The 11,978-nt window shown below is 45.6% G+C and overlaps 1 protein-coding gene across 1 annotated transcript in view; it reads right to left on the reverse strand.

Annotated features, from left to right (window-relative positions):
- The window catches only part of LOC135518437 (YTH domain-containing protein 1-like), a 33,064-nt gene extending 27,294 nt beyond the window's left edge, over positions 1 to 5,770 (reverse strand). The window contains 1 exon segment of the mRNA XM_064943608.1: positions 5,478 to 5,770. Within this exon segment, the coding sequence (XP_064799680.1) occupies positions 5,478 to 5,505 (28 nt within the window). The 5' untranslated portion in view covers positions 5,506 to 5,770.
- Between the last annotated feature and the right edge of the window lie 6,208 nt (positions 5,771 to 11,978).

Below are 11,978 nucleotides of genomic sequence, written 5' to 3' on the forward strand. Positions count from 1 at the left end.
TATCCCCCCTTGCCTCAGATACTAGCTCTCAGATACTAGTTATCCCCCCTTGCTCTCAGATACTAGTTATCCCCCTTGCTCTCAGATACTAGTTATCCCCCTTGCTCTCAGATACTAGTTATCCCCCATTGCTCTCAGATACTAGTTATCCCCCATTGCTCTCAGATACTAGTTATCCCCCCATTGCTCTCAGATACTAGTTATCCCCCCTTGCTCTCAGATACTAGTTATCCCCCCTCTCAGATTGCTCTCCATTGCTCTCAGATACTAGTTATCCCCCCCATTGCTCTCAGATACTAGTTATCCCCCCATTGCTCTCAGATACTAGTTATCCCCCCATTGCTCTCAGATACTAGTTGCTCTCAGATAGATCCCCCCTCCACTCTCAGTTATCCCCCCTCTCAGATTGCTCTCAGATACTAGTTATCCCCCCATTGCTCTCAGATACTAGTTATCCCCCCATTGCTCTCAGATACTAGTTATCCCCCCCATTGCTCTCAGATACTAGTTATCCCCCCCTCAGATACTAGTTATCCCCCTCCATTGCTCAGATTGCTCTCTCAGATACTAGTTATCCCCCTCCATTGCTCTCAGATACTAGTTATCCCCCCCATTGCTCTCAGATACTAGTTATCCCCCCCATTGCTCTCAGATACTAGTTATCCCCCCCATTGCTCTCAGATACTGCCCCCCTCTCAGATACTAGTTATCCCCCCTCAGATTGCTCTCAGATACTAGTTATCCCCCCCCTCAGATTGCTCTCAGATACTAGTTATCCCCCCTTGCCCTCAGATACTAGTTATCCCCCCCTTGCTCTCAGATACTAGTTATCCCCCTTGCTCTCAGATTGCTCTCAGATACTAGTTATCCCCCCAGCTCTCAGATACCCCCCCCCCCTTTGCTCTCAGATACTAGTTATCCCCCCTTGCTCTCAGATACTAGTTATCCCCCTTGCTCTCAGATACTAGTTATCCCCCCTTGCTCTCAGATACTAGTTATCCCCCCATTGCCCTCAGATACTAGTTATCCCCCAGCTCTCAGATACTAGTTATCCCTCCATTGCTCTAGTTATCCCCCATTGCTCTCAGATACTAGTTATCCCCCTTGCTCTCAGATACTAGTTATCCCCCTCCATTGCTCTCAGATACTAGTTATCCCCCCTTGCTCTCAGATACTAGTTATCCCCCCTTGCTCTCAGATACTAGTTATCCCCCCTCTCAGATACTAGTTATCCCCCTCTCTCAGATACTAGTTATCCCCCTCCCTTGCTCTCAGATACTAGTTATCCCCCCATTGCTCTCAGATACTAGTTATCCCCCCTCCATTGCTCTCAGATACTAGTTATCCCCCTTTGCTCTCAGATACTAGTTATCCCCCCCATTGCTCTCAGATACTAGTTATCCCCCTCAGATACTAGTTATCCCCCTCCATTGCTCTCAGATACTAGTTATCCCCCCTTGCTCTCAGATACTAGTTATCCCCCTTGCTCTCAGATACTAGTTATCCCCCCTTGCTCTAGTTATCCCCCCAGCTCTCAGATACTAGTTATCCCCCCCATTGCTCTCAGATACTAGTTATCCCCCCCTTTGCTCTCAGATACTAGTTATCCCCCCCATTGCTCTCAGATACTAGTTATCCCCCCCATTGCTCTCAGATACTAGTTATCCCCCCATTGCTCTCAGATACTAGTTATCCCCCCCATTGCTCTCAGATACTAGTTATTCCCCCCTTGTTCAGATACTAGTTATCCCCCCTGCTTGCTCTCAGATACTAGTTATCCCCCCTTGCTCTCAGATACTAGTTATCCCCCCCCCTTGCTCTCAGATACTAGTTATCCCCCCATTGCTCTCAGATACTAGTTATCCCCCCCCTTGCTCTCAGATACTAGTTATCCCCCCCTTGCTCTCAGATACTAGTTATCCCCCCCTTGCTCTCAGATACTAGTTATCCCCCCTCTCATTGCTCTCAGATACTAGTTATCCCTCCATTGCTCTCAGATACTAGTTATCCCCCCTTGCTCTCAGATACTAGTTATCCCCCCCTTGCTCTCAGATAGTAGTTGGCAAGGTGACTGAACAAGCTGCCTCAGTCACTACGGAAGCTTTTCTAGAGCATCTGGTTCAACTATTGGAACATTTTTATTTTAAACCTCTGTAACTGGTTCAACTAGTGAGAAAAATGTGATCGAGGCAAGAATGTGTGAGTGGGAAACACCATCAGCCCACGTGTCCAATCGAAAAGGATGATCAATGGAAACGGGATGCAGCTGAGCTCAATGTTGAGTCTCATAGCAAAAGAGTCTGAATACTTAAAGTAAATAAAAAACCTGTTGTCGCTTAGTTTTTCTCTGTAAGGTTAGTTTGAACAGAACAGGAGACCCCCCCCAACTGATAACAAAGATAACGATATGAGTGACTGACAAATAAGTGACGCTCTTCTTACTCCGTTTTGGTCGACCATAGCAAAAGCAATCACTCCAAAATGTAGCCAAATATTAGGGCTGTGAAAAATTCTAGATTTTTCAAATTTATGGACACTAGTTTTTTTTTACGTTCTCTCTAAATATTGCTTTGTTGTACAATTTAAAGAGTCAGCAATAATCCAATTTAATTCAGGGCTTGTGATATTATACTCAGGCTAAGTATAAGCCTCCAACATCTATAAGATCCACTTTGGGCTCCCGAGTGGCACAGCATCTCAGTGCTAGAGGTGTCACTACAGACACCCTGGTTCGAATCCAGGCTGTATGACAACCGGGTTGTGATTGGGAGCCCCATAGGACGGCATATAATTGGCCCAGCGCCATCCGGGTTTGGCCGTCATTGTAAATAAGAATTTGTTCAGAACTGAATTGCTTAGTTAAATAAAAAGGTTCAATTAAATCATTTAAAAAAACTTTTTTGCAATAATCACTTGCTGTAAAGTCAGTCTTTGAAAATGCCTCAGTTACAAATTTGACTAGAACCACTAAATGACTAACTTCTTGTAGCAGGCAATAAGGAAAATCAACAGGCCTCATAAATAATCTCTCAAGCCCACATGCTAGCGAGTAGCCAGCTAATCTTTATACACTATAGTTACAAAAGTATGTGGACACCCCTTCAAATTAGTGGATTCTGCCATTTAAGCCATAACAGTTGCTGACAGGTGTATAAAATCGAGCACACAGCCATGCAATCTCTATAGACAAACATTGGCAGTAGAATGGCCTTACTAAAGAGATCAGTGACTTTCAACGTGGCATCGTTGTAGGATGCCACCTTTCCAACAAGTCAGTTTGTCAGATTTCTGTCCTGCTCAAGCTTCGCCGGTCAACTGTCAGTGCTGTTATTGTGAAGTGGAAACGTCTAGGAGCAAAACGTGGTAGGCTACCTGCCCCAATGCATAGTGCCAACTGTAAAGTTTATGACTAACACCAGATCTAAAGTAAAAAGCATTTTTCCATTGTGGAAATGTTTTATTTTTTTATAATCACAGGTCTTATGCGTCAAGGAAAAAAACTGTCGAGGTGTCAGCCAAGTTGAGGAGCCAAATAGCATATGTTTGCTGTGCGTGTGAAAAGATAAGACGACCTACGAAAACACTAAATTATGCAAATTTATCTGATCTATTGAAAACATAAAATGGACTGTTTTTGCATATTGATTACGAAACTCCAAAACAGTGTTTTGACATTCCCGAAACAGTCCTAATGATGGAAAATGCATCACCCAGAGACAAATTTGTTTATTCTGCAAGCTATAACACTCAATATTTTACAAAAGTAGGATTGAAAAGAACCATAGAGTTTAGTCTGCTTTGCGTTCTTTTTTTACCAAGGAAAATCTGGTTTGCAGCGGCATGGACCGATTCATAATTAAAGCATTCTCCATTTAAGGTTGTATCGACTTCCTCCTAAACTAAACGCACCATGTAGAATGTCCCATGTTTCACGAGTTGGAATATCACATTCCAGTAAAATGTCAATATGCGCAAAAAGCGTATTTCTCTCATTTTGTGCACAAATTCGTTTACATCCCTGTTAGTGAGCCGTTCTCTGATTAAACAGCATGATCAATACACAGGTGGACCTTGTGCCAGGGACAAAAAAAGGCCACTCAAATGTAGTTATTTTTTTAAATGGTTTTGGGGGAGCGTGCAATTGGCATGCTGACTGCAGTAATCTCCACCAGAGCGGTGTCAAGAGAATTTAATGTTCAAGCTGAATCCAACGTTGTTTTAGAGAATTTGGCAGTAAGTCTAACAGGCCTCACTATCGCATGTAACGATGCCAGCCCAGGACCTCCATATCTGGGTTCACCCGGACAGCCGTGGAGTATCTGTCTGTAATAAAGCCCTTTTGTTTGGAAAAACTCATTCTGGTTGTTTGGGCCTGGCTCCCAAGTGGGTGAGCCTTTGCCCTCCCAGGGCTAGCCATGGCTGCACCTCTGCCCAGTCATGTGAAATCCATAGATTAGGACCTAATGAATTTATTATAATAAATGGCGAGTAAGCTGAAAACAAAACGGTTAAACATGCATACTTTCTTTGGGAAACATCCGTTTCCACCACCATGCTTGACACTGATGCTACTTCCTGATGTTGCACGGCTGCGTTCTGCCAGGGGTAAACAGACTGCTGAAACCTGATTGATTTAAAGAGAGAAGCAACATCCCCGACTGGCATTCCTAGGCATGAGGCATTTTAGTGTTGTGTTGGAAAACGTCTCAAAGAAAGCACACATATTTTGCCCGCCATCTCACCATAAAATATTGTTAAGGAGTTACTTGACGACTTTGCAACATGAATGGATCATGTACGTACCGGTACATGGGGGAGAATAGTATTCTACACACGCAATAACATGTGCTAAATATGTGTTTGAGACCAATAACATCAATTTCCAGATGTGTTTGGATAGTAAAATACCACCATACGCCGGAATATTAATCGAATATACATTTAATTTGCATCACACATCTCCAATAGTATTCTACTTAAATTAGGTAAAAACAGCTGAATAACGTGATTTACTTTGATCTACCCTATTTAACCTTTAACTAAGCAAGTCAGTTAAAATAAGAACAAATTGGTATTTCCAATGACGGCCCTAGAATAGGGTTTGGTTACTAGATCCGGGGGAAGGCACAAATCAGCTTGATTTTGTTTTTCTAGCTAATGCGACATGAGACTAACGGTTAAGCATCGCTGTGGACAACGTTACCTGACACCTCAAATGGTTAACTTAGCTGTGGGCAGAGGGTATAAACTCGGTGTCATTAAAAAAAAAACTATCGATAGTTAAACTACCAAAAACTATGGCGAATGTCGTTCGCTCATGTAACTTAAATAACTGTCTGTGCCCCCCCCCCCAAACTTAAAAATGAATCATCCTTGAAGGCAAATTGTGAGTAATTGGAATACTACCATCAACGATGGCTTTCTAACTAACACACACAAGGGGGGGATAGGAGGGAGAATGGTTAGAGGCGTCGTACCTTTGTCGTCTCGTCTGTCGACCGCCATCTTCCGCCCCTTTCCCTGCTTTCCGCAAACCTTTAGAGGACTCGTTTTGTCTCCTCTCACGGTTGCCCTATGCCTAATCGTTGCCCTATACCTAATCGTTGCCCTATGCCTAATAGTTGCTCTATATCTAACTACAACATCTACACTGTGGTAAATGGATGGTTCCCTCGTCAATGTTTACTGGAAGTAGGTCTCATCATAGCAGCTGAAATGGCGGATGACTGCATCCCTCCTCCTGCTGCAAAGGGTCGTTACCACAGCCACAAAGTCTGAAACTCCTCCTATTTCAGGCACGTTGTCGTCTTTTAAATGTGATGAAACCTAACATTAAACACAACCTTAACCCAAACATTGACCAAACTGGTAACCTTATATATAAAAATATAAATAATATTTTTTTGTGTTCATGATTATTTTTTATTTTTTTAAAGATATCGTTAACTTTGAGGCTGTGCTATCTAGTGGACCGCTGCAAAGCGTTTTACCCACAACTCCGAGGGCTGGGGGGGGAAGCGAGAGGCTCAACTCGAAAGGAAACATGTCTCCCTCCAGCAGGTGGCGTTTTTTTCACCCACGAAACAAGGAATTCGTTTTTTTGTTTGGAGTTCAATAACTTTTGAATTTGGTCAACAACAAAAATGAATGGCTTTTTTTGTGGCAACGTGAGGTTTATTTGATCGAATAGAAGTTTTGTCATGCTCAAGCTGTTAGGCGTGAAAAGCCCCCCTTTGTTTTTACACTGCTGCAACTCGCTGTTTATTATCCATACATAGTCACTTTACCCCTACCTATATGTACAAATTACATACATTTTTGTAAAGGCACACGTAGCCTTACATATCACATACATACACACAAACTATCTAGGTCCAATAGGGGAGAGGCATTGTGCCGTGACTTGTTGCTTTATCTGTTTTTTTTAAACCAGGTTTGCTGTTTATTTGAGCAATATGAGATGGAAGGAAGTTCCATGCAATTAGGACTCTATATAATTCTATACGCTTTCTTGAATTGGTTTTGGATTTGGGGACTGTGAAAAGACCCCTGGTGGAATGTCTGGTGGGATAAGTGTGTGTGTCAGAGCCGTGTGTAAGTGTAAGCAAACAATTTGGGATTTTCAAAACAATGTTTCTTATAAAAAGAAGAAGTGATGCAGTCAGTCTCTCCTCAACTCTTAGCCAAGAGAGACTGGCAGCATAGTATTTATATCAGCCCTCTGATTACAATGAAGAGCAAAATGTGCCACTCTGTTCTGGACCAGCTGCAGCTTAACTAGGTCTTTCCTTGCAGCACTGGACCACACGACTGGGACAACAATCAAGATGAGACAAAACTAGAGCCTGCAGAACTTGCTTTGTGGAGTGTGGTGTCAAAAAAGCATCACATCCGGCCGTGATTGGGTGAGAGAGATCCTCACTGAACTTCTGGAGAGAGTTTGCTGCACTGAAAGTAAAAGGGCTGAATAATTTTGCACGCCCAATTTTTCAGTTTTTGATTTGTTAAAAAAGTTTGAAATATCCAATAAATGTCGTTCCACTTCATGATTGTGTCCCACTTGTTGTTGATTCTTCACAAAAAAATACAGTTTTATATCTTTATGTTTGAAGCCTGAAATGTGGCAAAAGGTCGCAAAGTTCAAGGGGGCCGAATACTTTCGCAAGGCACTGTAGGAGTGGCCATAGAGTCAGCTACCATCCTCAGTAGGAGTGGCTATAGAGTCAGCCACCATCCTCAGTAGGAGTGGCTATAGAGTCAGCTACCATCCTCAGTAGGAGTGGCTATAGAGTCAGTTACCATCCTCAGTAGGAGTCGCTATAGAGTCAGCCACCATCCTCAGTAGGAGTGGCTATAGAGTCAGCTACCATCCTCAGTAGAAGTGGCTATAGAGTCAGCTACCATCCTCAGTAGGAGTGGCTATAGAGTCAGCTACCATCCTCAGTAGGAGTGGCTATAGAGTCAGTTACCATCCTCAGTAGGAGTGGCTATAGAGTCAGCTACCATCCTCAGTAGGAGGGGCTATAGAGTCAGTAGGAGTGGCTATAGAGTCAGCTACCATCCTCAGTAGGAGTGGCTATAGAGTCAGCCACCATCCTCAGAAGGAGTGGCTATAGAGTCAGCTACCATCCTCAGTAGAAGTGGCTATAGAGTCAGTAGGAGTGGCTATAGAGTCAGCCACCATCCTCAGTAGAAGTGGCTATAGAGTCAGCTACCATCCTCAGTAGGAGTGACTATAGAGTCAGCTACCATCCTCAGTAGGAGTGGCTATAGAGTCAGTAGGAGTGGCTATAGAGTCAGTAGGAGTGGCTATAGAGTCAGTAGGAGTGGCTATAGAGTCAGCCACCATCCTCAGTAGGAGTGGCTATAGAGTCAGCTACCATCCTCAGTAGGAGTGGCTATAGAGTCAGCTACCATCCTCAGTAGGAGTGGCTATAGAGTCAGCCACCATCCTCAGTAGGAGTGGCTATAGAGTCAGCTACCATCCTCAGTAGGAGGGGCTATAGAGTCAGCTACCATCCTCAGTAGGAGTGGCTATAGAGTCAGCTACCATCCTCAGTAGGAGTGGCTATAGAGTCAGTTACCATCCTCAGTAGGAGTGGCTATAGAGTCAGCTACCATCCTCAGTAGGAGTGGCTATAGAGTCAGTTACCATCCTCAGTAGGAGTGGCTATAGAGTCAGTAGGAGTGGCTATAGAGTCAGTAGGAGTGGCTATAGAGTCAGTAGGAGTGGCTATAGAGTCAGCCACCATCCTCAGTAGGAGTGGCTATAGAGTCAGCCACCATCCTCAGTAGGAGTGGCTATAGAGTCAGTAGGGAGTGGCTATAGAGTCAGTAGGAGTGGCTATAGAGTCAGTAGGAGTGGCTATAGAGTCAGTATCCTCAGGGAGTGGCTATAGAGTCAGCCACCATCCTCAGTAGGAGTGGCTATAGAGTCAGCCACCATCCTCAGTAGGAGTGGCTATAGAGTCAGTAGGAGTGGCTATAGAGTCAGTAGGAGTGGCTATAGAGTCAGCTACCATCCTCAGTAGGAGTGGCTATAGAGTCAGCTACCATCCTCAGTAGGAGGGGCTATAGAGTCAGCCACCATCCTCAGTAGGAGTGGCTATAGAGTCAGCTACCATCCTCAGTAGGAGGGGCTATAGAGTCAGTTACCATCCTCAGTAGGAGTGGCTATAGAGTCAGTTACCATCCTCAGTAGGAGGGGCTATAGAGTCAGTTACCATCCTCAGTAGGAGTGGCTATAGAGTCAGTAGGAGTGGCTATAGAGTCAGCCACCATCCTCAGTAGGAGTGGCTATAGAGTCAGCTACCATCCTCAGTAGGAGTGGCTATAGAGTCAGTAGGAGTGGCTATAGAGTCAGTAGGAGTGGCTATAGAGTCAGCTACCATCCTCAGTAGGAGGGGCTATAGAGTCAGCTACTATCCTCAGTAGGAGTGGCTATAGAGTCAGCTACCATCCTCAGTAGGAGTGGCTATAGAGTCAGCTACCATCCTCAGTAGGAGTGGCTATAGAGTCAGCTACCATCCTCAGTAGGAGTGACTATAGAGTCAGCTACCATCTTCAGTAGGAGTGACTATAGAGTCAGCTACCATCCTCAGTAGGAGTGGCTATAGAGTCAGTAGGAGTGACTATAGAGTCAGCTACCATCCTCAGTAGGAGTGGCTATAGAGTCAGCTACCATCCTCAGTAGGAGTGACTATAGAGTCAGCTACCATCTTCAGTAGGAGTGACTATAGAGTCAGCTACCATCCTCAGTAGGAGTGGCTATAGAGTCAGTAGGAGTGACTATAGAGTCAGCTACCATCCTCAGTAGGAGTGACTATAGAGTCAGCTACTATCCTCAGTAGGAGTGGCTATAGAGTCAGTAGGAGTGGCTATAGAGTCAGCTACCATCCTCAGTAGGAGTGGCTATAGAGTCAGATACCATCCTCAGTAGGAGTGGCTATAGAGTCAGTAGGAGTGGCTATAGAGTCAGCTACCATCCTCAGTAGGAGTGGCTATAGAGTCAGTAGGAGTGGCTATAGAGTCAGTAGGAGTGGCTATAGAGTCAGCTACCATCCTCAGTAGGAGTGGCTATAGAGTCAGTAGGAGTGGCTATAGAGTCAGCTACCATCCTCAGTAGGAGTGGCTATAGAGTCAGTAGGAGTGGCTATAGAGTCAGTAGGAGTGGCTATAGAGTCAGCCACCATCCTCAGTAGGAGTGGCTATAGAGTCAGCTACCATCCTCAGTAGGAGTGGCTATAGAGTCAGCTACCATCCTCAGTAGGAGTGGCTATAGAGTCAGCTACCATCCTCAGTAGGAGTGGCTATAGAGTCAGCCACCATCCTCAGTAGGAGTGGCTATAGAGTCAGCCACCCTCCTCAGTAGGAGTGGCTATAGAGTCAGTAGGAGTGGCTATAGAGTCAGTAGGAGTGGCTATAGAGTCAGCCACCATCCTCAGTAGGAGTGGCTATAGAGTCAGTAGGAGTGGCTATAGAGGCAGCTACCATCCTCAGTAGGAGTGGCTATAGAGTCAGCCACCCTCCTCAGTAGGAGTGGCTATAGAGTCAGTAGGAGTGGCTATAGAGTCAGTAGGAGTGGCTATAGAGTCAGCCACCATCCTCAGTAGGAGTGGCTATAGAGTCAGTAGGAGTGGCTATAGAGTCAGCTACCATCCTCAGTAGGAGTGGCTATAGAGTCAGCCACCCTCCTCAGTAGGAGTGGCTATAGAGTCAGCTACCATCCTCAGTAGGAGTGGCTATAGAGTCAGCCACCATCCTCAGTAGGAGTGGCTATAGAGTCAGTAGGAGTGACTATAGAGTCAGCCACCATCCTCAGTAGGAGTGGCTATAGAGTCAGCCACCATCCTCAGTAGGAGTGGCTATAGAGTCAGCTACCATCCTCAGTAGGAGTGGCTATAGAGTCAGCCACCATCCTCAGTAGGAGTGGCTATAGAGTCAGCTACCATCCTCAGTAGGAGGGGCTATAGAGTCAGTAGGAGTGGCTATAGAGTCAGTAGGAGTGGCTATAGAGTCAGCTACCATCCTCAGTAGGAGTGGCTATAGAGTCAGCTACCATCCTCAGTAGGAGTGGCTATAGAGTCAGTAGGAGTGGCTATAGAGTCAGTAGGAGTGGCTATAGAGTCAGCTACCATCCTCAGTAGGAGTGGCTATAGAGTCAGTAGGAGTGGCTATAGAGTCAGTAGGAGTGGCTATAGAGTCAGCCACCATCCTCAGTAGGAGTGGCTATAGAGTCAGCCACCATCCTCAGTAGGAGTGGCTATAGAGTCAGTAGGAGTGGCTATAGAGTCAGTAGGAGTGGCTATAGAGTCAGTTACCATCCTCAGTAGGAGTGGCCATAGAGTCAGCTACCATCCTCAGTAGGAGTGGCTATAGAGTCAGTAGGAGTGGCTATAGAGTCAGTAGGAGTGGCTATAGAGTCAGCCACCATCCTCAGTAGGAGTGGCTATAGAGTCAGCTACCATCCTCAGTAGGTGTGGCTATAGAGTCAGCTACCATCCTCAGTAGGAGTGGCTATAGAGTCAGCTACCATCCTCAGTAGGAGTGGCTATAGAGTCAGCTACCATCCTCAGTAGGAGTGGCTATAGAGTCAGCTACCATCCTCAGTGGGAGTGGCTATAGAGTCAGCTACCATCCTCAGTAGGAGGGGCTATAGAGAAGCTACCATCCTCAGTAGGACTGGCTATAGAGTCAGTAGGAGTGACTATAGAGTCAGCCACCATCCTCAGTAGGAGTGGCTATAGAGTCAGCTACCATCCTCAGTAGGAGTGGCTATAGAGTCAGCTACCATCCTCAGTAGGAGTGGCTATAGAGTCAGCCACCATCCTCAGTAGGAGTGGCTATAGAGTCAGCCACCATCCTCAGTAGGAGTGGCTATAGAGTCAGTTACCATCCTCAGTAGGAGTGGCTATAGAGTCAGCCACCATCCTCAGTAGGAGTGGCTATAGAGTCAGCCACCATCCTCAGTAGGAGTGGCTATAGAGTCAGCCACCATCCTCAGTAGGAGTGGCTATAGAGTCAGCTACCATCCTCAGTAGGAGTGGCTATAGAGTCAGTAGGAGTGGCTATAGAGTCAGTTACCATCCTCAGTAGGAGTGGCTATAGAGTCAGCTACCATCCTCAGTAGGAGTGGCTATAGAGTCAGCTACCATCCTCAGTAGGAGTGGCTATAGAGTCAGTTACCATCCTCAGTAGGAGTGGCTATAGAGTCAGCTACCATCCTCAGTAGGAGTGGCTATAGAGTCAGCTACCATCCTCAGGGAGTGGCTATAGTAGAGTCAGCTACCATCCTCAGTAGGAGTGGCTATAGAGTCAGTAGGAGTGGCTATAGAGTCAGCTACCATCCTCAGTAGGAGTGGCTATAGAGTCAGTAGGAGTGGCTATAGAGTCAGCTACCATCCTCAGTAGGAGTGGCTATAGAGTCAGTAGGAGTGGCTATAGAGTCAGCTACCATCCTCAGTAGGAGTGGCTATAGA

Source organism: Oncorhynchus masou, chromosome 28, assembly GCF_036934945.1.
Source record: "Oncorhynchus masou masou isolate Uvic2021 chromosome 28, UVic_Omas_1.1, whole genome shotgun sequence".
NCBI lineage: Eukaryota > Metazoa > Chordata > Actinopteri > Salmoniformes > Salmonidae > Oncorhynchus > Oncorhynchus masou.